This window comes from Triturus cristatus, chromosome 8 (assembly GCF_964204655.1).
Source record: "Triturus cristatus chromosome 8, aTriCri1.1, whole genome shotgun sequence".
In the NCBI taxonomy this organism is placed as follows: domain Eukaryota; kingdom Metazoa; phylum Chordata; class Amphibia; order Caudata; family Salamandridae; genus Triturus; species Triturus cristatus.
The window spans coordinates 742,221,088-742,246,411 of record NC_140591.1 but is presented as its reverse complement, the minus strand read 5'-3'; the positions used below and the strand labels follow the sequence as shown (position 1 = coordinate 742,246,411).

Genomic DNA, 25,324 nt, shown 5'->3' with positions numbered 1-25,324 from the left:
CCCGATTCACCCTCTCCACAAGTCCATTGCTGCGGGGATGGTACAGTGATGTTCGTATTTGTTTGATGCCACAACACTGCAAAACACTACTCATTTGACTTGACACTTATTGACGGCCATTATGTCGGTCCCTAATTCTTCCATAAAACCCTCTCTCATGAATGTGTTCTGAAAGATTTGAATGACTACTCTACATTTGACACTATTGACAAATTTAAATTCAGTCCACTTAGACGTATGGTCAAGCAACACCAACATATATTTGGGCGAACTGCCTAAAACCCCAAAAGGACCAGACACATCAAATACCACTTTGTGCCAAGGTATTCCACTACTGACAACAGGAACAATAGGAGATGGCATAGTAACTTGTGCCTTATCGCTCAAAAGACATGCATCACACTCCCTCACGCAATGTTCCACAGCCCTGTCCATTCCTAGCCACCAGAAACCCTGTCTCACGTGGTGTTTCATGGCATGCATCCCCATATGACCTTTATGTGCTGATTCCAGCACTCTCAACCTCATTGCCCTCAGAACCACCAATCGTTCACATCTCAATTAGACCCCATTAACAATGGGCAATTCATCTGCATTCTTCCATACGGAATCAAATCCTCCCTCATATCTCCTGCCCTATGCCAACCGTTTATAAAACACTTAATTACCTCTTGCACCTCTTCATCTTATGAGGCTGCAGCTTGCCATTCTTTTTCACTCAGCACACCCGGGGTAACTACACTCACTGCACACACAAATTCCACATCCTTGTCATCCCCCTTGTAGCTGTCTTCATCCTAAATCACAGGTAACCTTGAAAGACAATCTGCTGCAAAACTCCGTACACCAGGCACATACTGCAATTTGTACTGGTACTCTTGCATTCGGTACTGCCATTTGGCAATACATGGTGTAGCTCTACCACTATTGACAGTACAAAACAAATCAACGAGAGTCTTATGGTCAGTGCGCAGCACAAACTGGCTTCCCCAAACAAAGTTTCTGAAATGCTGCACACCCCACCATAAACCAAGAGCCTCTTTCTCTATCGTAGAATAAGTTGGCTCCGCACCCAGATGTGCTCTCAATGCAAACCCCACAATTTCTTCATTGAAACACTCCCTTTTTTGCATCAGGACCGCACTTAAACTGATTGCTGGCATCAGTAGTGATGATACACTGATCAAGTGTTAAATGGTTTAACCGGTTTGGCAGACACATTGTCCTTCTTAATTGTCTTAAACACAGTATCATGCACCTCATCCCATACGTACTTTGTAATTTTTTTAACAGATCTGGTAAATTGGCAGTTTTAGATGCAAAATTCTTAACAAATTTTGCATAATACTCGATCAATCCTAAAAAAGACCGGAGCTGATCTTTGCTTCTGGGTGCAAGTGCTTGCTCAATTGCTCTTAAAATCTTCATCGTGGGTTCAGCACCTTTGCTAGACACTTGGTGACCTAAATAATCCACACCATCACATGAAAACCTGCACTTGTCTTTCTTTAAGGTTAAGCCTGACCGCTTGAAAATGTCCAACACCTTCTTGCATCGTGCACATTCACAGTTTTCCCATAAATCAAGACATCATCCAGGAAACATGCTACACCAGACACATTTAGAGACAAATTGTTCATCAACCTTTGAAATCTGAAGATGCCGAGGCAAGTCCAAATGGCATGCGCTTATATCGGTATGCTCCTTCAGGGGATCACAAAGTTCAATGTCTCGACTCATAACACTACTCTATCTGATAATAGGCTGCCGACATGTCAAGCATTGTAAATATTACAGCGCCATTTAAAGTGGATAACACCTCATTGATGTTGGGGAGTGGTTGCCGGTCTACCCAGATATTCAAATTCAGATCATGCAAATGCACACAAACGCAATGACTTATCTGATTTGCAGGCCACTACAACTGGGGCCAACCACTCTGAACTCTCAATGGGTAGAATAAAGTCCAAATCACACAGTTTCTTTAACTCCACCTTAAGTTCTTCCTCAAATTTTTAGGAACGTGCCCAACCTTGGGCACTCTTGGCTTTGCCTTATCATTCAAAATGATGCGGTATTTGAAACCTTTCAAACCACCAAGTCGTTCTGTACACACCTCAGGATAGGAATTAGTCCACTTATTCTCAACCATATTGCACATGTCACCACTGCACACTTCTAACAGCTGTTGTGTCGATAATACTAACTCCGGATGATTGGGATTGAGAATTATATCCAGATCCCCTTGCTCATTCATGCCTAAAAGATTGAACCATCCTTTGACCACATGCACAGTGCCACTTGCAACATTGTTCTCAAAACCCAAACTTGCATCAACTTTTCTAATACCTCCACCCTTTTGCCCCCATAAGCAAAGGTTTTAATGTGCGACTCCTGGAGATGATCAATATTCAATTTGTCAAATTCTGACTCGCCAATCAAAGTAAAAGGTGAGCCGGAATCTGCCATTTCTCTTATTTTAGATCCGTTAATAGTAATATCGCGCAACTGCGCTATTCTCCTCTTGCTCTCACACACATATTCCAGGTGATTAGCAACAACATCCACAACTGGGTCAGACAACATTAATATTACATTTTCATCCTCTTCAGACGTGTCTCCTTCGATACACTTCACCACCGGGTCATGAATATTCTTCCTAAACGATCTTCAAGTTCTTGAAAAATTACCCTTTTTTCCACACCTAAAACACTTCTGCCTGGCAGCTGGGCAGTTTTTGTACAAGCTTACATGCAACCTACTCCCACACCTAAAACATGACACCTCAGTCTTGCCACTTTGTTGACTGCCACCACCCGATACCCACTTAAAAAAGTTTTTGTCCAGCAGGGGTTTGCCAGCCCTCTTGATGACTTCTTTACTTGTTGCTTTGACTTCCTGCTCTGAAACACCTTTGCTCATCTCCTTCATGCAGTGCTCAGAATGCTCAATGCTTCCAGCAATAGTTAATACCGCTTCCAAACTTGGATCTTCAGTGGACAACAGTCTTTCCTGGATCTTGTGATTATTTGTTTTCTTGATTAACTGGTCCTTAATGATCTCATCTTTGAGATCTCGATAATTGCACGTCACTGCCAACTTGCGTAAAGCTGGCACAAAATCATCCATAGGATCATATGGTGCTTGTGCACATTGTAGAAACTTATGACGTTCCAAAACCAGATTTTTCCTGGGTTTGAACCTCTTTTTTAACGTATATATATCAGAAGCATATTCATCCATCACTCCATTATGGCCATCTTCCCCAGATCCTACATGCACCATCACAACTTCTAACAGAAGATTCTTAAGAATGTTCCTACCTTTGGTTCAGAGATTGTAAAGTAACAGTGCCTTCTTTTTCTTTGACGTGAGCGATTCATCATCTATTACTTCAAGATATGATTCAAAAGTCTCATGCCACTACTCCCAAAAAATTGGAGGTGTACCTGGGGATGCCAAAAATGGTGGAGGTGCAACCACTCTATCCATGACTGCTGTAGTGTATTGCCCCAAATTCAAAGTAAACACTTGCTATTTGTTCCTTACATAAAATTACATTAGCAATCAAAGTTATCTTTATTTCGGTCATAGACCATAAAAGATAATCATATCTAGAAAACATACATTGTTAAAAATAACTATTATAATTCATAAAAATATGTACAATAACGATTACATTAATTCATGAACAATTCATTAAAACAGTGAAACAGTAATAAGTTAAAATAGTTCTAAAAACAGTGGTAACCTAAAATCAGTACCTATTTGGATGGGCCTAAGAAATGGACGAAAGAAGGGAACATCTCCTCCGCCACACAGCATGCCAGTAGCGTGATACCGAGAAGACTATAGGTAATGATGTATCAGTCTTCAGGATTCTGTAGGCAACCTTACAGTGTGTAGTGCCCAAATTCCTACAAAGTTGAAGGAGCCAACGTTTTCTGATTGATTTATATGTGGGACAGAAAAAAAGAACATGTAAATCAGTTTCACTTGTAGCTCCACAGGTTGGGCAATCAGAAGGGTTATCTATCGACCACTTTCCTGAGAAGGCTCTCAGGGGCAGTGTACCATATCTGAATTGCATGTACAGCTTTCTAGAAACATTTGGCTCAATAATATCTAGAGCAGGTTCTATTTTAAACTCCTCCTTAATATTACAAAAATCCGTAGTCAATGGGCCTAGCTTATTATTGGTTAGCATCATATTTTTACTATTTAACCAAAATGCATTAACCAATTCAGCTCTAGAGAATTTAGGGGCAGTTATCTCGGGGTGATGCCATAGAGCAGAAATTCCCAATCTAATAAGCTCCCTTTTAATGTATACTAGCCACGGTATATTGGCTAGACCAGAAAGGGCCATTAGTGATTTTAGATCGTTTTGATAATTCACAAGCTCCGGTGTTGCCCACAGCCTCCGCCAATACAATAATGGCCTTAGTGCAATTTCTTCTTGAATAGACCTAACTCCCAAGTCCATTCTAAGTGGGTTAAGTGGTGTGCTAGATGGTAAGGTCAATAAAGACCTTAGAAACGAATTCTCAAATCTACCAATGTCTCCAGTTGGGGAGTGCCCCCAAAGTTCAACCCCATAAAAAGTTGCACCCCGTGCTTGTGCTTTGTATATCTCGATCATGGGTTCTATGGGTTTGGAGGTAGATGCTCTGTGCATTTTGAGGATCCCACCACAGGTCTGCGTGAGTCGTAATTTGGCTTTTGCTAACTGAGGACCCCATTCCATCCTATCCGAAAGTGTGACGCCGAGGTATTCAAACACAGTAACCCTGTCCAATGTAGCACCATTAAGAGAAGGATTAGGGCCATTTTTTTGGGGCGGGTTACATACCATAAATTTTGTTTTTGAGGAATTAACCTCGAGCCCTCTATGGGAACAGAATTCGGAAAAACTATCAAGGGCACGCTGTATCCCCATGGGGGATTTTGACACCAAAAGGGTGTCATCGGCAAACATTAGTGCCACCACCTGCTCGTTGTTAAGTTTGGGGGCATCGATGTCCTTAACTCCCCTCAGGTGGGCCACCAATGCATTGGTGTAAAGGGAGAATAGAGTTGGGGCCAGCACACATCCCTGTCTAACTCCCCGATTAACAGGGAACTTTGGTGTCAAATTGCCCCTCTTACCACACCTTACTTGGGCAAAATTGTCTTTGTGGAGCCGTTTTATAATCCCAAGTAAACAGGCAGGCATCCCCATCTCAGCCAAAACCGCCCAAAGAGTTTGCCGGGGAACTAAGTCAAAAGCTGCTTTGAGATCGACGAAGATAAGGTAGAGGCTGCCACCCTCTACCCTCACGGTTTTCCAATATAGAAGTTGTAGACGAAAAAGTTGGTCCACCGTGGATGTCTTCTCTCTAAAGCCAGCCTGGTATGGGGTTAGTATTGATTTTTCATCCATCCAGGCTTGCACTCGGTCTAGAATAATGCGTGCAAAGAGCTTCTGGCTAACATCGATTAAACTAATCGGGCGGTAGTTGTTTGGCAAGAGTGGGGAGCCTTTCTTGAAAACCGGGAATATCTCGGCACCTGCCCAGGTGTTGGGAAAAGGTGCACCATGAAGTATAGCATTGTAAAGGGAACAAAGATAGGGGATCCAAACCTCAGGTTGGTGCTTATATAGGTCCCCAGAGATTTTATCCAGACCTGGCGCCTTTCCTACTGGGAGTCTATTTACAGCCTTTTCTACTTCCTTGAGGGTTATGGTGTCAATGGGTTCATCATTCGAGTTAGGGAAAGGTAAGGACTCAGTGGCCGGAGCCAAGGGAGCGTATAAACTCCGATAGTGATCAATCCATTGGCTCGGTGCGATATTAGGGTCATCGGCCACTTGGCCCTCCTTTGTATCTGATTGAATGATTGCCCAGAATTCCCTCATATCTTTATTAATAAGAGCTCTTTTAATATCGTCCCATTTATCATCTTCCCAGTTCTGCTTGGCCACTTTTACGACCTGCTTATATTCAGTTCTCCTCATAGCCACGCTTATCCTATCACCAGATTTTAATGAAACCAGTAGAGCTAGTTTAGCCCTCCTACATTCGATATTAAACCAGGAAAGGGCCTTCAGGGTTTTCTTTTTCCTAGATACTATTGGGTTCAAAAAATTGCCCAATGTTGTAACTAACTCTGTATGGATTTGAAGTACATAATTTTCCCTGTTATCACTGTCCTGGTCTAAGGTGTAACATATTTGTACGAGGGCTTTGCATGTGGCCGAATAGACGGAACAAATTTTTTCCGGGGATTTGAGAATCATCGGCCACTTAAGCCGTCTTCTGTCACCAGAGAGGAATAGGGGTCTATGCTTCCCACTATTTTGTGTAGAACTATTCTCCGTCACTAAAGACAGATCGAGGATTAAGGCATTATGATCGCTATCGTGTCGAGGGTGAATCACAAAATCCATAATCCTGGGCCATGTTTTGGCCTCTACCATGATATAATCAATACGTGAAGTCTGTCCAGGTCGATTAAAAGTGTGATTCCCCTCTAGGTCCGACAGGAAACGTCCGTTGCAGGCTCTCAGTGAGTTAGCGAGTGTTAAGGAGTTTATTTGCAAGGCTAAAGGTGTCCAGGCCTTAATGGGTGGAATTTGGAGGGCCGGTATGGACCACTGTTCATCCTCCTCTCTAGTAATGGGATCAATGAGCCCCGGTAAGGGCTCAAACTGGCAATTAAAATCGCCAGCAACAATCAGGATGCCCTTATCTGCTACTGTTTGGATAAATTTATCCAAGATTTCTAGTGTGGGTGATTCACTACCTGACTTGGTAGGACGGGAGTAAACGTTAACCAGAATAAGGGTAGACCCAGAAGGGAATGTGAGTTGTATACATTGCAAATCAATACTTTGCGTAGTAATTTCAGAGATTACACATCCTAAATGTGACCCTATAAAAATAGACAGCCCTGCAAATGGCCTTCCCCTAGGACCCGCAAGGGCTAAGCTATTGACTGTGAGAAAGCCCTTTATTGTGAATTCCTCTTTTACCCAAGTCTCCTGAAGCAGACAGATATCGTACTGATTAATGAAAAGATTCCAGTCAGGGCAAGCAAGTTTATTTACGATGCCCGCGACATTCCAAGATAATACTTTTAATTGGTTATTTGGGTGGATATTCTTTCTTTCTGGTTGCGAGACAGGAGGCGAGGGAGAAGAGGAGTAGCAAGTCACCTCAATGGGTATAGCTCTGAGAGGGTAAGGGTCAATGGGGGAAGGAATATTTTGGGGAGTGGTGTATAAAAAAGAGGAAGGAATAGGACTAGTTGTAGTGTCCAAGTATGCAGGGTTTGTGTTTGCTGGAATGATTCCAGGGACCTGGGCACACATGGTGCCTGTGGTGGAGTTGGTCAAGGTGTTGGCATCAATTAACAGAGGGCACGTCAAAACCCTTTTATCTAATATTAGGTCAGTCGAATCGACCAGTCAATCAACGTCCTCTAACGGAGCAAATCGATTGTACACAGGAATTCTAAAGGGTGGGATGTTCAAGTTAAATTTCTGTGAAATATTTTGGGATGGACCTATGTCTGTGGCGATAGAGCCAGTTCGATGAGGAACAGGAACCCAGGGTAACTGAGGATAGAAGAATTCAAGGGGGGATGCATTGATTGAAGTTTGATGACCTAAGGGTAGTGTGGGATGAACGAGGATTTTGTGATTGGTCTGCGGGTATCTAAAATTAATAACCACACAATCCCCCCTCAAGCTTTTCCCCATTGGTCCTATCCATGCAACCCTTCTCACCATCAAGATCTCATTGGCCATCTCATAAGGGAATTGTTTATGTCTTGCCAACCAAAAAAGAACTGTATTTCGTAGGTCTAGGTGGTTTTCCTTAATACCCTCCTTAAGTTCAGGGACACCAGTCAATATGGTCACATACGGGGATGCAGCTGGGGGAAGATTAATCGTTGGCAAGTTTGTGACAGTAGTCTCAGTATTATTATCCAAAGGATTTTTACGAGCCAGAGTAGAAGTAGCTGTGAGCTCACTAGTGTTAGTATTCTGCACTGAAGGAGTGGGATTATTAGGACATGGATCTTGTACGTAGGGAACATAAGAAGAGGGCCTTCTAGTGCCATTATTTGTAAGGGATCCCTCTGTCGATATGCAGGCCTTAGTTGCCTTAGTTTGTCCAGCTTTACGTTGGGCAGGCACTGGGGCTAGAGATGGAATCTGAGGTGTAGGCAACCCATCGTTTTGAGCGTTAAATGTATTAGCCGTAAAATTGCGGGGAGGGTCAGTATGTACTTTCGTAAAGCTTTGGACTAGTTTTAAAATAGGGGCTACCTCCTCTTTTATAATAGACCTACATTGGTCAACAATATTAATCACCACTGTATGTACCCAAGAAGGATATGGTGTGTCCTGGGAAAGTGTTGGTGATGGAGTAATGAGAAGTGTTTGAGTACTAGAATGTATGGTTCCCTTTAAAGGACTCCCCTTAGTCTTCCTACTCTTTTTACTAGCCCTTATAACTTTCCTTTTTCTTCTTGTTTTGGGGGGCATAGGAATAGAACCCTCAGTAACCATGGGTGCTATTATAAGATCTTGGGTAATTGCATCCGATGGAGAACAAATCTGGCTAGTATGTGTTTCGTTAGAATGTAGCTCAATAGGATGGACAGGTGACCCCAAAGATGGAAAATCAGGGGTTAAGGAAAGACGGCGCTCAGTCAGTTCAATTTCCGAGGTGACCCAACCAATAGCTTTCTGGAGCATTAAGTCTATTGCAGTCGGGAGTTTGCCCTCAGGTGCTCTTGGTTTAGTTTGTTGGTGTTTAGTTACACATGCACGAACCCCTTGAACACGCTTGGGGAGGGTAGGTTTAGGCATGATGTACCGGTTGGTAAACTATCCAATATAAACCCCCGAATCACTTGAACGGCACAATGTCAAGTAGCAACAGTACCTTCTGTCCTTCGTAGGGGATGGTTGGAGCCAGATGATAGAGATATGGCCCGGCCCGGCCTCCTCTGGCCCCTGACGGCCACAGACGGCCGGCCCTCTGCCCGGGCTCAGCCCGGCGCCGCCCGCGTGCGTACCGCGACGCGGGGGGAGCCGGTGCTTTTGAAGCGCCTCCAGGCGCGCTGGTGGGCGGAAGTAGGCTGGACCGCAAAGGCTCACGGGAGCTGTAGTCTCCCCCAACTGCGGCCAATGGTGTTGTTTGGCGGCGGGGGAGACACACAACGTTGGCACCCCGCTGACAACGCGCTGCTCTGGACCCAGGACCCGGGAGATTCTGGTAGGTCTTGTTGGCTTGAAGGCTTGAGAAAATGTCCCCCGCTCCACCGAGGGAGCCGGTGCTTTTGAAGCGCCTCCGGGCGCGCTGGTGGGCGGAAGTAGGCTGGACCGCAAAGGCTCACGGGAGCTGTAGTCTCCCCCAACTGCGGCCAATGATGTTGTTTGGCGGCGGGGGAGACACACAGCGTTGGCACCCCGCTGACAATGCGCTGCTCTGGACCCAGGACCCGGGAGATTCTGGTAGGTCTTGTTGGCTTGAGAAAATGTCCCCAATAAAATTAAGTATCCTTTGCTCCTCCAAATATATTAGATGGCTTCCGCTTACAAAACCTGTGCTTGTACTTCACACTGCCTTTGCCACTCAAACATGGCTGCCATGGACGATTTCCCCATTACAATTAGAGGATGTGGTCCGTCGGCTGCGCTGTCGCCTCTGGTGCAGGAAACCAGGGTTCGAGACTCAAGGTTGCGTCCACATCCTGTGATTCTGGGCAAATCACTTAATCTCCCCGTGCCTGAATGTGTAATGTAAATACGGTGCTATGTAAAGCGCTCCAATACCTTCGGGTCGAGTTCGCGCTATATAAAAATGCAAAAAAAAAAAAAAAAAGGTGACCAATGATAGAGACATCCAGTACTAATGGCCAATTTCTCCCAACCATATTTTTCAATAGTTTCTCTTGTGTGTTGTATGTGACAATTAGCCTGGTTTGCTGATCTTCATTTTGTGCCCATGTAGAGTTAAAGATTGCATCACTGTTGGCCCTTGTAAGCAGGAGCTTGGATGCATCATATGATTGTGTTTTGGTGACTGCTGCATCAATCTTTTTTTTAGAGTATCCCCGTGCCGAAAGTCTTAATCTGCTATCCTGCTGAGCCTCCTTCAGGTCAGTGTCATTGCTGCATATTCTTTTGATCCTAAGCATTCTGCCACAGGGAATGCTCTGAATCAAATGCTTAGGATGGAAACTGGTTCATTTCCTATAGAGTTACCAGCAGTTTCTTTACGATACAATTTTGTCTCAATCTTTTTATTGACTATACTGACCTATACATCTAAAAAATGTACTGTTTTATTGCTCAACATTGCTGTAAATTAAGGTTGACATTGTTGTTGCTGATTGTTGACACAAACTGAAGTGCACTTTCCTCTGTACCCCTTCACACCCCAAAAAGGTTGTCTATGAACCTTAACCACAACATTACATGTGCATCCAATATGTCTCCATGGTTTGCCCTGAGGACCAGCTCCTCCCACCAGCCCATGTGTAAACACGCATAGCTGGGACAGAAGCTGGCCCCCTTAGCAATACCTCAAACTTGTTGAAAAATGTGGTTACGAAACATAAAAAAAAAAATTCTAGACAAAATAGTCCTATTGATCAACAGTTTGCTGTGTTGATGTAACCATATTGCTCTATTGCCCAAAAAGAACTCCAGTGCTCTAATGTCATCTTTGTGTTTTAAAATCATTAAAAGATAGTTGTCTTGCCATTCAAAATTATTAATTCACAGCAAAAAGTCACTGGTGTCCTGAATATAAGAAGGCAGTCCCTGAAAATGCTCTTGTAGGAAGTAGTCTATACAGCGTGAAGTATTCTCCAACAGGCTTTTGCGGGCAGAAATTATTGGCCTCCCAGGTGGTTTAGATGGATTTTTATGAATCTTCGGTATAAAATAAATTACTGGCATAACGGAATAATACTTTTTGAGGTATTTATATTCTTGTAAACTCAAAAGTCCCGCACTCTTCCATGCTAACAATTTAGAATAATATTCATTTCTTAATGTTTGTATTGTCTGGGCATTACTTTTTTTGTAACAGTCATGGCCGTTTAGTTGGTTAAAAGCTTCCTCCAAGTAATATGTTTTGGGCCAGATAACAATTTTGCCTCCTTTATTTGTGTTTCGTATAACGATTTGGTTATTTTTTTGTAGTTTGATAATCAAAGGACCATGATTGCTTATTTTCAAATTGGATCTTTGAATGCAGTGGTTCAATTTATCAATCTGTTCTATCATTTGCTCGTTAAATACATAGATGGAGTCATGTAGCATAAATGGGTGGAAGTTTGACTCTGGTCTAAATGGTGTAAAGACCGTCATAGATTTTTTTAACTCTGTGATGTTACTGTCGGCTGATTAAGGACCTCACCTGAAGAGATGTGTCTGCCACTTTCGTCCTATAGTTCTTGTAGATCCCTTAGTAATTGCACATCGGCAATTACCATATAAGTAGGGTTTGGAGAAGACATTTTCACTGGCGGAGCATTTGTATTTTTATTCGCTTTCCTTAAAAGATGGTATTTAAGTTTAAGTTTGCGTACACATTTGTAGCCATCCATCCTAGTTCTTGCGTAATCAAAGTTACTTTCAAGACAGAAGGATAAGCCCAATGATAACAGCTGTATTCTGCTTGATTTAAATCAATTTGTGCCAGATTAAATATTGTTTTGGCATCCGATGATGTTTGATTTATTTGCGTCTCAATCTGCCTGTCATTTACTTTTTGTTTTTTTCGTCATTGCCATTTATTTCTCCGTTCACGTCGCTTTTTGTTTCTCCCCTGCCTGTTCTGTTTGGTGTTCTTGGGCGTAATGTCTGCCATCTGACCTGACGTAAAAAATAAAGTTTCTGTGTCTGTTGGATCGTTTTAGGTCTAGTTGTTTCTGATTCTGACTCGCTTTCAATGGCAGAACTTAAATCCGATGCTAACGTGGTACCTTGCAACTCAGTGTTTGAACTTGATTGTTGCATGCTGGTATATTTTGCACCTGCAACAGTGATTGAATCATACTTTCTGGACAATGAATATTTGTCCACCCTCAGAGTTGTCATGTAGGAATTTATAGGCTTTTCTGTTTTAAAATGTTTCCTCTTCTTTTTGCGTAATCTTACCATCATTTCTTCACACATTTTAGTTGAGATATCTGTTAGTTCCATTTTGTTAATTTCCTCTTCTAAAGCATCTATTTGTTTCTGGAGCTCAATTCTGTTCGACTCTGCATATTTCACTTGGATTTGTATCAGATTTATAGACGATTCAAGGTTGCATTTAACCCATTCCCCCAACATATTGGGATTAGGGTTCTCATAACTTGGAGCAATCATTATCCTTAAGCCTCGGGGGACTCTTCCTACGTCCAGATATCATTGTAAAGATTTATGCTCCCACCATTTGGCTTGTTCGTGCTTCATCAGTTGCTCTAATTATCTAAACATGTCCATAACATTGGTGGAGTCTCCGCTTGCACTGCCACTCAGCGCTTGTGCCAATAGATTTACTGTGGGAGAGTTACACAACATTTCATCCACTGCTGCCTCCCGGTATATATATATATCTGGACGTAGGAACTCAACTGTAATATCTTATTACAGTTGACTTTGGATTTCACAATGCTGTTTGTGAGAACCAGCATCCCAGGGGAAAGGCAGGTCAAGTCACAGAAAATAATTAAAGCAGAGGTTTGAGGAACAAATGAAACATTGCTTTTTTTCTTCAGCTAGCAGGAAGAAAATATTTACTGCAACATTTTTTTTTTTTTTTTTTGCTCTCCTTAGGTAATTATAGAAAATGTAGTAAGGTTATAATAGTGTATATTTCTACACATTCCGAGATCCTGCACCTTTTGTTTCTTAAACTGACTTGTATTAAACTGATTCTAGTATCTTTTTGCAACAAAAATTAAAAACGTTTTTGATGAGTTTTATTTTCCACTAAAATTCATCTCCTAAAGTAACTAGAACTTGTCCCTCCACCACGCACAGTGTTGTCATCAATGAAGTCATTTCAGGTGTTGCAGTGAAATTATCAAACATGTCCTAGAACATGTCATGAGTGATGTAATATGGGAAGTAGTTAGCAGTGCATGGAGGGGGCGTGAGTTATAGTAACTTTAGTGCACGAGTTATAGTTACTTGAGGTAACAAACTCATTTCACTGTTTTTTATTAATTTAACATGATGCGTCTTCCCTTACGTTTTCACCTACCTATACCGTCCCATTATTCCTTATTTTTTCAATTAATTTTTTTAACGTAAAGCAATATTTTACCATACGTATGCCAACCCCTCAAAGTGCACAGCCTTTGAGGCCAGGACCTGTGTCCTATCCTCGGGAGCAGTCAACCCATGCCGAGCATGGCCCGCTCAGTGTAGAGATGGCCCCAGTGCAAATCCTACATCCAACCCACCACTGGCAGCTAACCCAGTCAACCCATCACCGTGCATGGCCTTTGGCTGTTCACTGTTTGGGGCTGGCTGCAGGGCTTAGCCGGGGGCCAAGCCTTGTACCCCACCTGCCGCTGGTGAGGGTTGGGAGGTTGGACACAGGGGCTGGCACCGGGCGCATACAGCTGACACTGATGTTACAATATAAAATATACAATATACAAGGTGCTATTTTAAAGTAAAGTAGACCTACTGACTTTGTCAAAGGGTCACAACACTAAATTTAAAAGATGCACCTATTGGTTTTCTGAAGGGGTCAACATATTAAAAAAAAAAGCACGCCTATGGCTTTGTCCAATAATTACCAAACATTATATTCAAATGTATATTTCAATAATTCACACAGTGCAATGTTTGATAAAAGTGAGAGTTAGACATAGTTTTATTTTAAAATAAAATCAACATACCTTCGAATATTTTTTTGAAACATTTTAAAGCTACAAAGTGCAGCCATAGAACCAACCACAAGGGGGGCCCTGCTCTCCAGCTGAGAAACGCCGCGCTCCAGTTAGGAGTGCTTTAAAAAAATATGGTAAGCTCTCCCGGGGTCATGGATTTAACGACCCAGGAGACACTGTTTTTTTGGGGCTTTGAGAGGGGGCCCATGCACCCCCCTCACTTTAGTAAATTACTAGCCTTGGGGGATGGGGTCACCAGGTCTTCTTGCAGACCCACAGAGAGGGGGCGTGCACTCCCCTCCCCTTTTTCAAATTACCGGCAAAGGGGAATGTGGCACCCGGGGTCTGTTTAAGGCTCAAAAAGTTGGCGCAAGCCCCTTTCCTTTAAAAAAAAATCTTGGCTGGGGCATGGGGTCCCCATGTAAAAGGTTAAAGGATGGGGTCTGCACATCCCACTCTTCTCCGTAATATTAACAAAGCAGCCCTGGCGGATCAGGTGCCCAAGCCCTATTCAAGACTCAATGAGGCTGGCCACATGTCCGCCTCCACATCTTTCATTCGTATGGGCCACCCGCGGGCTCTGGTCCACCCCAGGCGAGTTGTTTTTTTAGCACAGGATCCCATGCTTTTTTTTCCAATTTTGCTGCGGATCCACTGCAAATTTGTGTCAAATTTAAACAAAATATGTTTTTGGCTTGGGGGGGGGGGTTCCTTCTAGGACCCCATCACCAGGCCTAAGGGGGCATGGAATAGTTACCCTTTCCTCATATCTTTTTTGAGGTTTTTTCGAGGACAAGGGACTAAGTACCGAGTCCTAAGATGGCTGCTGCCATATTGCTGTTCATAGTCTTGAAGTCTGCCGACCTCCTGGATCCCTCACGGTGTAAAATATACCAGGTTTTTGAGGCTTAATATCTCAAAAACTGCTGAACGGATTTATACCAAATAACAACAAGCATTTGCAATGCAATAGGTCTTGTATTACTGAAAGCTGGAGGTATTGGCGTTGCATTATAATGTGCAACGCCAATAGCTAAAACTTTTATTAATGCGAGACCTATTGCATTGCAAATGCTTGTTAGAAGAGGTATTACACCTCTGAAATGTCAAGTAAGTCATTAAGGTATTGTAAAATGTCAGTAAACTACCTGTCTATCTGTATACAACCTTATTTGAGGAGGCTACACATTCACTACTTTCAACGGGCTAGAGCTATTTCGTGGCCTGGTAATAAAATATATTTGTAGCTCAGATCAGAAATCCAGAATGAAGAAAGTTTCTAGGCTGGAGAGATATGAAGGACGCCAATCTGTCAGATAAGAATTCCATTGTGCTCAAATCTGAACTCAGTAACTTTTTAAGGTGCGACTCATTTAAAATCCATACTGAATCTAAGTGCCTCTAGAACACACTGGTGTTGAGATGCATTCCCTGCCTGCACAACCTACAAATGAACTGATTGCCAGGCATTTTGTGGGGACAGTAACCATACATATCAACTCTTCACAACTTCAGAGTTGGAAAACTCCTGTTTTTTGCCCAAAATGCTGCTATTTTCAGCATAGTTTACTTCCTATTCTAAAATACCCCTTAGACCAATGCAATTATAGAGACCATGAATATGCTCATCTATCTGCTGCGAAGATCCCATGAGCGGTCCCAGCGCGTGCCATGCATGATTTACCGATGGCCTAGATTGTCACCAGCGCTGTGACCTTATGGTACCCCGTTTTACACTTTTTGTAAGATTTGTATCTGCCTTCTCAGATTTCAAGAGGGAGCTAGTGTTAGTACTTTCACTTCTTGTGACGTCACTGGGGTAAAGGGCACGTGCGGTCATTTGGGATATTAATGATTTCAGTGACATGGCAAGAACCTTCAGCTCCAGGTTATGAGAAACTCTGCCACCTGCAGTCCAGAGCACCAGCCTAATGTACCCTGAAGCAGCAATGGGGCCAATGAACATACCCTGGCCCCATGAGGTAAAAGAAGACAACAAAAGGCATGGCATGCGACTGCATACCCATTGAGAGAAAGGGGAAAGCTTTAACGTTCAGTGCTGGAGCACACTGATTTGGACTGCAAATACTATGGGCAGAATGAGCTGCATTCAACTCCTTCGACCGCTCATTGGCGTTTGACACCTTTGGAAATACAAGTGATGTAAGTGTTTCCTAAAAGTTCTTTCTAAGACGCCCTTTGAGAGGAGGGCCTGGGAGCTGGGTGCAGGAGCATGCTGCACTGTTGGAGTCCAGCCACAATATGTCCGTAGGAACGTGAGGACATGGTTAAAGAGGGCACGGGCACCAACCTGTGCTTTCCTCTTGCCAACGTGAACACCTGCAACAATTCCCTTGTTTCCAGGTGCGAAAAGTACAAGGTATGTGGAACCAAGACTTCAAAGTCGGAGACATCAAACCACCACCTCCCCAAACCTGCTCCAGCCCTTCACGTTGTTGGTTGCTTTGAGGTAAACGTGCGTAAAACCAGTTATCTGATGGGAACACATGCAACCCGGATATCACGATGTTGCACAACAACAACCTCGCTCCTGAAATTGAAACGTTGCTTGAAGCAAAGTGAAGCAAAGGCATGATAATGCCAGCTCAGCATCTGCACTTGCTTCTAGTGGAAGGAGACAAATAAAGCTGAAGCAAAAACGTACTGCCATTTAAAGATAACGTGACTCCAATCGCTCGGTCAAAATGCTGCATTTGTTTTAATAATTTCCAGCCTTAGTGTTTGAGCATTTATGTTGGCTGGGAATGAATCAGAAAACAGCTACAACATGTTCACAATGCTGCATGAAGATGTCCAATCCAACTTCAAGGTCTGCGTTTTTTTAAATCACCAAAGGCCCTTGCTTCAGAATGTTCAGGTTCCTTTGTTTTTTTGATAAATTAAAAACCTCGGGTCTTGATCTAAACCGGTTACACATCGAACAACCAGTTTGCCTTGTTGGAAATATTGTCTGGCATGTAAATAGTGAAATAAAACTTCCATTTATTAGCTTTATCTGAAACCAACGTGTCCCCAGTTTTCCAGCTGCTTGGCATTCACACTGCTAGTGTTTTCGATTTTCAACAAGCTTCCTGTTGAAACAAGCCCTCGGTGCCACACATGTTCTTTAAGTAGCCCTTTGCACAGTCCACGAACAGACTGGGCACTTAGGGAAGGTTAAAGAAGGAGACGGGGACAGAATTACAGCCATGCCCTTGCCTGGCATTGCAGAGTCTCCACCCAGACCGAACAAGCAGCGAACAGCGTCACTGCTGTGACAATCATGCATACAGCAACATACACACCCAGAGCGGATGGCTGCATAATGACTTCGCGGTGCTCGCATTTTAGGTGTCACTCTGCTCGAGTTTGCTATATTCGTTCCATCGGCGGCAAACAAGAAGTCTGAAGGAGTGACATAATGAGTTGGGTATATCATTGTCGTTGTGGGGGTGGTATTACTCCTGGCAATAATGCAATTAAACATTTTGACAACCCCCATGCACTAGGAATGATATTAGAAAAAGAGCCCTGCCTTGCCCTCGCATTTCAACGAAGAGGCCTTGCACGGCGTGATAATGGGCATTGCAGACTCCCATCAAGTACACAGGCTCTTTAGAAAGATGCTTTTAATATACATGTTTGCATATGACCTCACTTGATAGGTTTTTCAGTGGTAAAGAACAGACACATCCCGAGGCCTGAATTAAGGGGAAAGGAAAACGAGCGGCACTGAAGAAAAAAAAAACACGCCCGCGAGTGGTGTGCGCCCCATAGCAAAACATGTGTTTTCCATTATCGCGCCCGTGTCTGGGCACGATAATTGAAACCACATGGCCTTAGGTGCGCGTAATAGACACCAATAGGCCATGGGCAGAGCAATGCACCAGCCTTTGGCCTATTGCGTGCCGTCTTTGTGAAAAACACGCATGCAAAGGCCAATCGCAGAAGCCAAAAGGAAAAGCACATGCACGAGCGTGTGCGATTCCAGGCTCCGTTTGTAAACCCCGTACAAAAGGACTCTCGCTGCGCGAGCAGTGCGGCGCACTGCAACGCTATGCGCAAGACCTAAAATGTACACTTTCTGGGCCCTTTATCTCGGCCCTGCTTGATGGCTCACCCCAAAACTTTCCAAGATGGAGCTCAGCTGGATTTGTCTTTTTTTTCAAGTTTTGTGAAGAATCATCGATTGGCACCAAAGTTATTAGCAAACCAAACAATGCATTTTCTATGGAAACATGGTTCTAACTATAACTACCCATGTGAATGCACCCTTATTGTTGACAAATTGATGGAACTATAATGCCCATGGTCATTCAATAATTTACTGTAGTGATTACCCAATTGATGATAAATGACTTTGAAGACACCCCTTGCTTGTTATAGTATTTAAGTACCTCTCAAGCATTTGCTCCTCACATACATAGGATAATTTAAGTCCAACTAAGGCAATTCAATCCATTTACTGTCTCATGTTAGTTATTTTTTTTATGTGGTGATGATGATATGCGTTGCATTTCATCCAACAAAATCAATATTTCATTTTATTTAGGATGAATTGGCTACAGCTGACCCACAGAAGAGTCGCAGATTGATTTTGGTGCAGGAATTTGATTTTCTGCAAACAAAACTCATTATTGCTATTAACCTATTTACATCTGATACATTATGCAAGAAAGGATGATTGAAGAGTGTATTCAGGCATGAATTTTTCACAATTAGATACTATTTATTAAACTACTTTACAGTTCTTTATTTGAAATAATAATATTGTCATGACCACATTCCTCATCTAACTAGTGCATCAACAGAATGAAAAGACATGCTGGATTACTCACTGTCCTTTTGATGCCAACGCACTGCATGCAAATGCATCCCACAGAAATGAAACAGGAACTCATGCTCTGAGTGAGGAACATGACCTTGAAGTAAAGGCATGAGGTTTTTTCCATCAATTATCCTGGTTCAACAGAAGTAAAAAATATTTGATTATGGTGGAGTCATTGTTATAGATACACTTTACAAATGATACCTACTTCAGTTTAAAATAAGCTTTGCTATTGAGAACATGCATTCTTCAAAGTCCACTCAAGGAACCAGGCTTTCCAAAATGTATTAAATGACTTGTACCCAGTTCAATGTATTCAGTCTCCTTAGTGTAGTGGAATATCAATATACAAAAATTATTAAAATTGTATGTAGGAAAGTAGGATCTGCTTTCATGGTTACCCCCAGTTTACGGGTATTATTCTGTTTTATGACTAGTATGGCGGGGATCCTGCTAATAAGGACCCCTGTCACTGTACTCTCTCCCTAAATTTGACTATGGTAAGTACTTTGGTACCTTCCCAATTGGCTACTGATGTACCCTTCCAAGTCCCCACTAAGTGGTACTAAGGTACCTAGGGCATAGGTACACAAGCGGTCTCCTATGGGCTGCAGCATGTATTATGCCACCCATGAGAGACCACTCAAACTGTAACTACAGGCCTGCCATTGCAGCCTGTTTGAGCTTGTGCTAGCACCATTCACAACAGAGATAAGTGTTCTAATATCTAAGGTCACTGAATTTAAAACCTATAAGTCACCCCTAAAGCAGGCCTTTCAATCCTGAAGGCAGGGTGCTAGGTCATAAGTGTGAAGGTGCCCTGCATGAGCAGGACACCTCCCTACAACAAACCCCGGGGTTGATTCTCCAGGTTTTGTAAGTGCAGGCAGCATTTAAATGCATGTAGTGGACATCAGGCCAATTACGAGATGTCTAACTATATATTGGCTGCACCGTGTTGACTTGCCGTTGCCAAGGCTTGTTGACTCTTCACCAGAGATCTTCAGGCTACAAGAAGCTCCAGCATCCAGCATTTCTTCCTGCCAAGCTCTTCGTCCTCACTGCATCCTCTGCACTGTGGGCCTGCAGCTTTAGTGAGCTGGTCTAGGTCCTTCTGCGACTCCTGTGCCTTCAGCCTGGGAGTTCTCTTGAGGGTCTTCTTTGGCTCCAGTGGGCTACCCTGCTTGCTCGGGCCTGCTCTGACTCACTTGCATTTGTGGAGTCCCCTGGACCTTTCTGGTCCCGACACTGCGCCTTCTTCTTTTACCAGGTCTGTTGCTGCTGCCAAGGCTGGTTGGTGCTTCTGCTGGACACCGACCCCCTGGTTCTTGACTCCTGATAGCTCGTGAACAGCTTGTGGTTTTCCACAGCATTGCCTGGTCCTCACAAATGCAGCGAGAAGATCACCATCAACTCTCCTGCATCTTCCGTCATCAGTGGTCATTTAACTTCCATGCCTCCTGGTTACTCCAGAGTGGCATAGACTCTGTACCCTCTGCTTGTAGGTACTTATTTTCAAGAATCTATCCTTGGATTCCACTGGACTCTTTCACCTTCTTCGCCAGCGGCATCCTCACTGAAGTCCTCCATTGTGGTTTACAGCAGTTTCCGACATCACTTCGCACCAATGCAACCGGCTTCCCTGGTGTAGGTATCCTAGTTCCTGGAGTATGCACAGGCGGGGTGACTTTCCAACCTTCCATCTTCTACAGGGTTTCTTCAGGGTCCACTGGGAAGTGTCCTTCTTCAAACCTGCAACAGCCATTTCCTCATGTACTTGCATTGAGAATGCAGCTGTGTTACCACTCTGCACACAGCCTCCGTGGGTTCCTGGGTACTTACCTAGGGTCTCCAGCTCTTATGACTTTTCTGGGTCAAGTCTCAACTTCTGTCACAGTTTGAATTCCACTTCTTTAGTATATGGTTTGGTCTCCCCTTGGAGACCTCTGTGTATTTGTGCTTACTTATCTGTTTATTTTTGGAATATTGTGTTCATATCTCCGGGTATCAGATCTACAAATGTGTAAGTGAGTGTGTATAATAAATATAACTATTTTTATAACTAGACTGTGTGGTTCTTTTTCGTTTAACCTACACTATGATTAGTTCTGGTAAAACAAGCTGCTTAACACTTCTTTTGGACTAAGCCTGAAGGCCGCTCTCCACAGTAACAACTTAGAGATTAGTGGAGGGTGCTTCCCTTAAATAAGTGTGCACCATATACTAAGCCAACCTCCTACATTGGCGTGCAGAGGTTTGGATTTAAACCTTCACTGTTTTACCAGCTAATCAAAGTATGGATTTAGTGAAAAACCATCACTAGCATTAGGCACATATAAAAATATTTTTTTAGGAAAGTAACTTCTACTGAACTTTTAGATTGATTGTTAAGGGCCTTGCACACCCCTTTCTCCAATCTTTGGAAGTTTCATTTTCACTAGGATAGGTAGGGGCAACACCAAACTACACCTAGTCACCAAGTTTCTAATTATGGAACCCAGTGGGTCCCAACCTTATTGATACAGTGGTCCAAAGTTACAGGAACTGAGGACCATGTGTACCTCTAGAAAGTTAAAGACAGGAAGTAACCCCACCACTAAGCTCCTCTTAGAGCTGCTTTGCTAGATGAACTCCAGAACCCTGATAGGTCAGAAGAACAGGACAAAGTAGGTAGGGATGCTCCAGAAGATGGGTCAAGACGGGTGGCCCCTAGTGACCTTAATTCTGAGCATGATCAGGAGGAGTCTGATGACTCCACCCTGGTAAACTCCGATCCCCCAGGGAATAATACTGATAGTACAGAGGGCGTCCCTAGAGGTATGTCCACCTTTGTTCCTCCTAGGAGGAGGGTACAGAGGATGCAGGGGCGGTCTAGGCCCTTCTTTGCTCATTCCACTGCTTCTGGTAATTCCATCGGGACCCCCATCTCCAGCAAGAGGGATGACTTTTAGAGGGGGAATACCACCTGATCAAACTTGGGAGAGTTAGACTCCAGCTAAAGCAAAAATAGCTGGCCGTTGGTAAAGAGACCCTGAAAGTTCAGAGGGCTAGGATGAATTTGGGACTAGAGTCCCATGGTGGCAGGCAGCACTAGTGTACCTAGAGTCAGGTCATCCTTTGATACTAGGAACCTGAGCAGGACAGTCCCAACTTACCAGGAGGGGGTGATATCCATAAAAGGATCACTGCTTTAGAGAAGGCCTGTAAAGTACAGAATGTCCCTCAAGGGCATTGGGCAGCTATCCTGTGGCTCTCCTTTTCTAACAAAGGTAGAGACAAGCTCTTCACTGTTAAAGAAGAGGATGCTGATAATTACGCGGTCTTAAAGAGTGTCGTCATAGATTGGTTTGGTTTAACTACTGCACAGTACAGAGTTAAATTTAGGGACACACAAAAGGCACACACTCAAGACTGGGTTGAGTTCATAGACAATGCTATTAAGGCTATTGAAGGGTGGCTTCATGGAAGCAATGTACAGGACTATGAGGGATTGTGCAATTTGTTGCTGAAATAGCACCTCCTTAATAATTGTCAGAATCAACAACTGCACCAGTACCTGGTGGACTCTGATCTGACCTCTCCCCAAGAATTGGGAAAGAAGGTAGACTAATGGGTCCGCACCAGGTTAAGAAGAAAAACCATGGCGGTGGAGGTGACTAGAAGTAGCAAGATTCTTCTAAGGCCCCATAGAAGGGTGGGTATAAGGGTAAAGATAAAAAGGAGTCTTCCCAAGGTCCCCAAAAACCTGCCTCTGGGGGTGATTCCCTAAACTCCAACAACACGAAAAGGGAACCTTGGTGCTACCTGTGTAAGGAGAAAGGCCATAGACCAAGAGATGCTAATTGTCCTAAGGTCAGTACCAAGGAAGCTACTACCACTGCCCCCAAGGCAGCTAGTCCTCCTAGCACAAGTACAAGTAGTAGTACAACTCCCAAGGGATTGGTAGGGTTAATCTTGGGTTCTGAAGTCGGTTCTGGCCTAGTCAGAGCACCCACTCACGCTGTTCTTGTCTGTGACAGTGGCATGGATCTTGTCACTTTACTTGTAAGTCCCACTAACTTGGGAAAGTACAGGCAACAGACTTTGATTAATGGAAAAGAAGCAATGGCTTACAGGGACACGGGCAATTGTCACAATGGTGACAGAGAAACTTGTGGCCCCTGAACAGATCATGCTTGGTCAGTTGTACCAAGTGATCAACACCAGCAATGTCAGGACGTGTCACTCCTTGGCAGTTGTGAATCTGTTGGGGAGGGGTAACTGGTCCTGAAAGAGTTGTGGTTTCTCTAGACCTACCAGTAGATTGCCTGTTGGGCAATGATTCAGAAACTTCAGCCTGGTCTGAAGTGGAGTTCAGGACACATGCATAGATTATGGGAATCTCTGCCACTGCAATTGCTGTCAGCAGGTCTCAGGCCAAACAGATAAGCATTGAGGGAGCACTGGCTCCTGAAGAAATGGACCAGCTGGCTCCTAAGAGAAGGTGCAAGAAGGGTAAAGACTAGCACCACTCACAACAGATATAGGTTTTCTTATATCTGAGGTCACTGCAATTAAAACCTATATGTCACCCCTAAGGCAGGACTTTCAATCGTGAATGCAGGGTGCTAGGTTATAAGCATGAGGGTGCCCTGCAAGAGCAGCACACCCCCTACAAACCCCAGAGTCAATTCTAAAGGCATTGTAAGTACGGACATCCTATCCCAACACCGAGTCCAGTGTTGTATTTAGGATCCCATGTATTGGGGGGTCCCCTAGGGACTCCCCCGGTATTCCCAGTGCCAGCCTTCCAGGGTCTAACAGCAAGCTAGTGCTGCTGCCGACCACAGATGTGTTTCTGCCCTCCTTCTGCTAATCTGAGCTCAGGGAGAAGGTAGAATAATAAGTTTCCTGTCACAGGGAGGTGTGACCACCTCCCAGACAGGACTTAGTGTATTGGGCTAGGGTGGGAGCACTTACCAGCACCATCAGACTGCTTTGAAGGGCACATTTGGTGCCCTCCTTGCATACTCCAGTTGGAAACAGTTCAGGGAGCCGTTGGCTCCTGCTCTGGTGTGATACTGGACAAAGGACATGGGAGTATGCTCCCCTCTGTCCAGCCCCTCCTCTGGGAGGGATCCCTGAATTGTCCCAACCCTTTCCCTAGGGTACTGAAGGGCTTACCTGTGGGTGGCTCTTCAGATTCGTAGTGGAACAGGATTCAGATCCAAGACCACTTCTAGTTCTACCATCTGGGCACTTTGGACTTCGTTTTTGGAACCGAGACAGTGTCAAGGAAGAATCCTGCTGTTCCTGGTCTCGTCATCCTGCCAGTCTTCTGCTTCGTCTGTGCCTGTACTTTATCCAGGTTCTTCTCCAGGCCTGTGGACATCAAGGACACTCGAAGTATTCTCCCTTGCGTTGAAGGAGTCACTTCCCTGAATCTGCAGGCACCACAACTAAGCTGATCGGTCTGCTACTCTTGACGTCCCACAGACTTTGAATGGCTCAGCAATACAGGTGGTGGTTCTGCAACTCCCTCGAGGCCTACACTGTCTTCTCAGCAAGTTTGAAGCCGGTATCCCTCTTTGGAACAACTGGAACAGCACCCCTGTGCACCACGTTGACCTGCCATTGCCATGGCTTGTTGACTCTGTCCTTTAGGGATCTTTGGGCTACAAGAAGCTCCAGCCTCCAACATGCCAAGATGTTTGTCCTCACCACATCCTCTGCACTGTGGGACTGCATCATTGGTGAGCTGGTCGCTGTCCTTGTGCCACTCCTGTGCCTTTGGCCTATGGGTCGTCTTGAGGGTCTTCTTAGGCTTCAGTGGGCTCCCCTGCTTGCTCGAGACCTGCTCTGTCTCTCTTGCATTAGTGGAGTCCCCTGGACCTTGCTGGTCCCGACACTGCACCTTTTTCGTGTTACCACATCTGTTGCTGCTGTCAAGGCTTGCTGATGCTCCTGCCAGACACCAACCCCCTGGTCCTCGACTTCTGACGTGGGGAAGCACGTGGACGGCTCCTGGTCTTCCATAGCATCACCTGGTCCACACAGCTGTAGCGACAAGGGCACCGTCAACTCTCCAGCATCTTCTGTCATGATGGTCATTGGTCTTCCTTGCCTCCTATTTACTCCCAAGTGGCATAGTCTCTGTCCTCTCTGCTTGCAGGTACTTCTCTTCAAGAATCCATCCTTGGATTCCACTGTACTCTTTCAGCTTTAAAAAAAAAAATGTGGGGGGAGATTTATATAGCGCGAACTAGACTTGAAGATATCGGGTATCAGAACGCTTTACATAGCACCAGTTTCATTACACAAGGACACATTCATTTTTTGTTAGGCACAGGGAGAATAAGTGATTTGCCCAGAATCACAGGATGTTGAGTGTTGTTGCCGAGACTCAAACCCGGTTCCCCAGCTTCAACGTCAACCACTCTAGCTGTAAGGCTACATGCTCCCCACCTTCTTCACCAGCCACATCAACACTGAAGTCCTCCATTGTGGTCTATGGCGGTTTTCAATTTCACTTCACACCTATTTACCTGGCTTCCCTGGTGTAGGTATCCTGGTTCCTGGGGTATCCACGGGTGGGGTGACTCACCAGCTTTCCATCTT

General features: G+C 44.2%; 1 protein-coding gene across 5 annotated transcripts in view; it reads right to left on the bottom strand.

The window, feature by feature from the left end:
- Positions 1-25,324, bottom strand: part of LOC146805001 (arylsulfatase D-like) — a 439,444-nt gene that overhangs the window by 55,004 nt on the left and 359,116 nt on the right. For all 5 annotated transcript variants that reach the window (XM_085622147.1, XM_085622149.1, XM_085622146.1 and 2 more), the window contains one exon: positions 18,738-18,859. In XM_085622147.1, the coding sequence (XP_085478273.1) occupies positions 18,738-18,859 (122 nt within the window). The remainder of the gene's footprint in view (positions 1-18,737; positions 18,860-25,324) is intronic.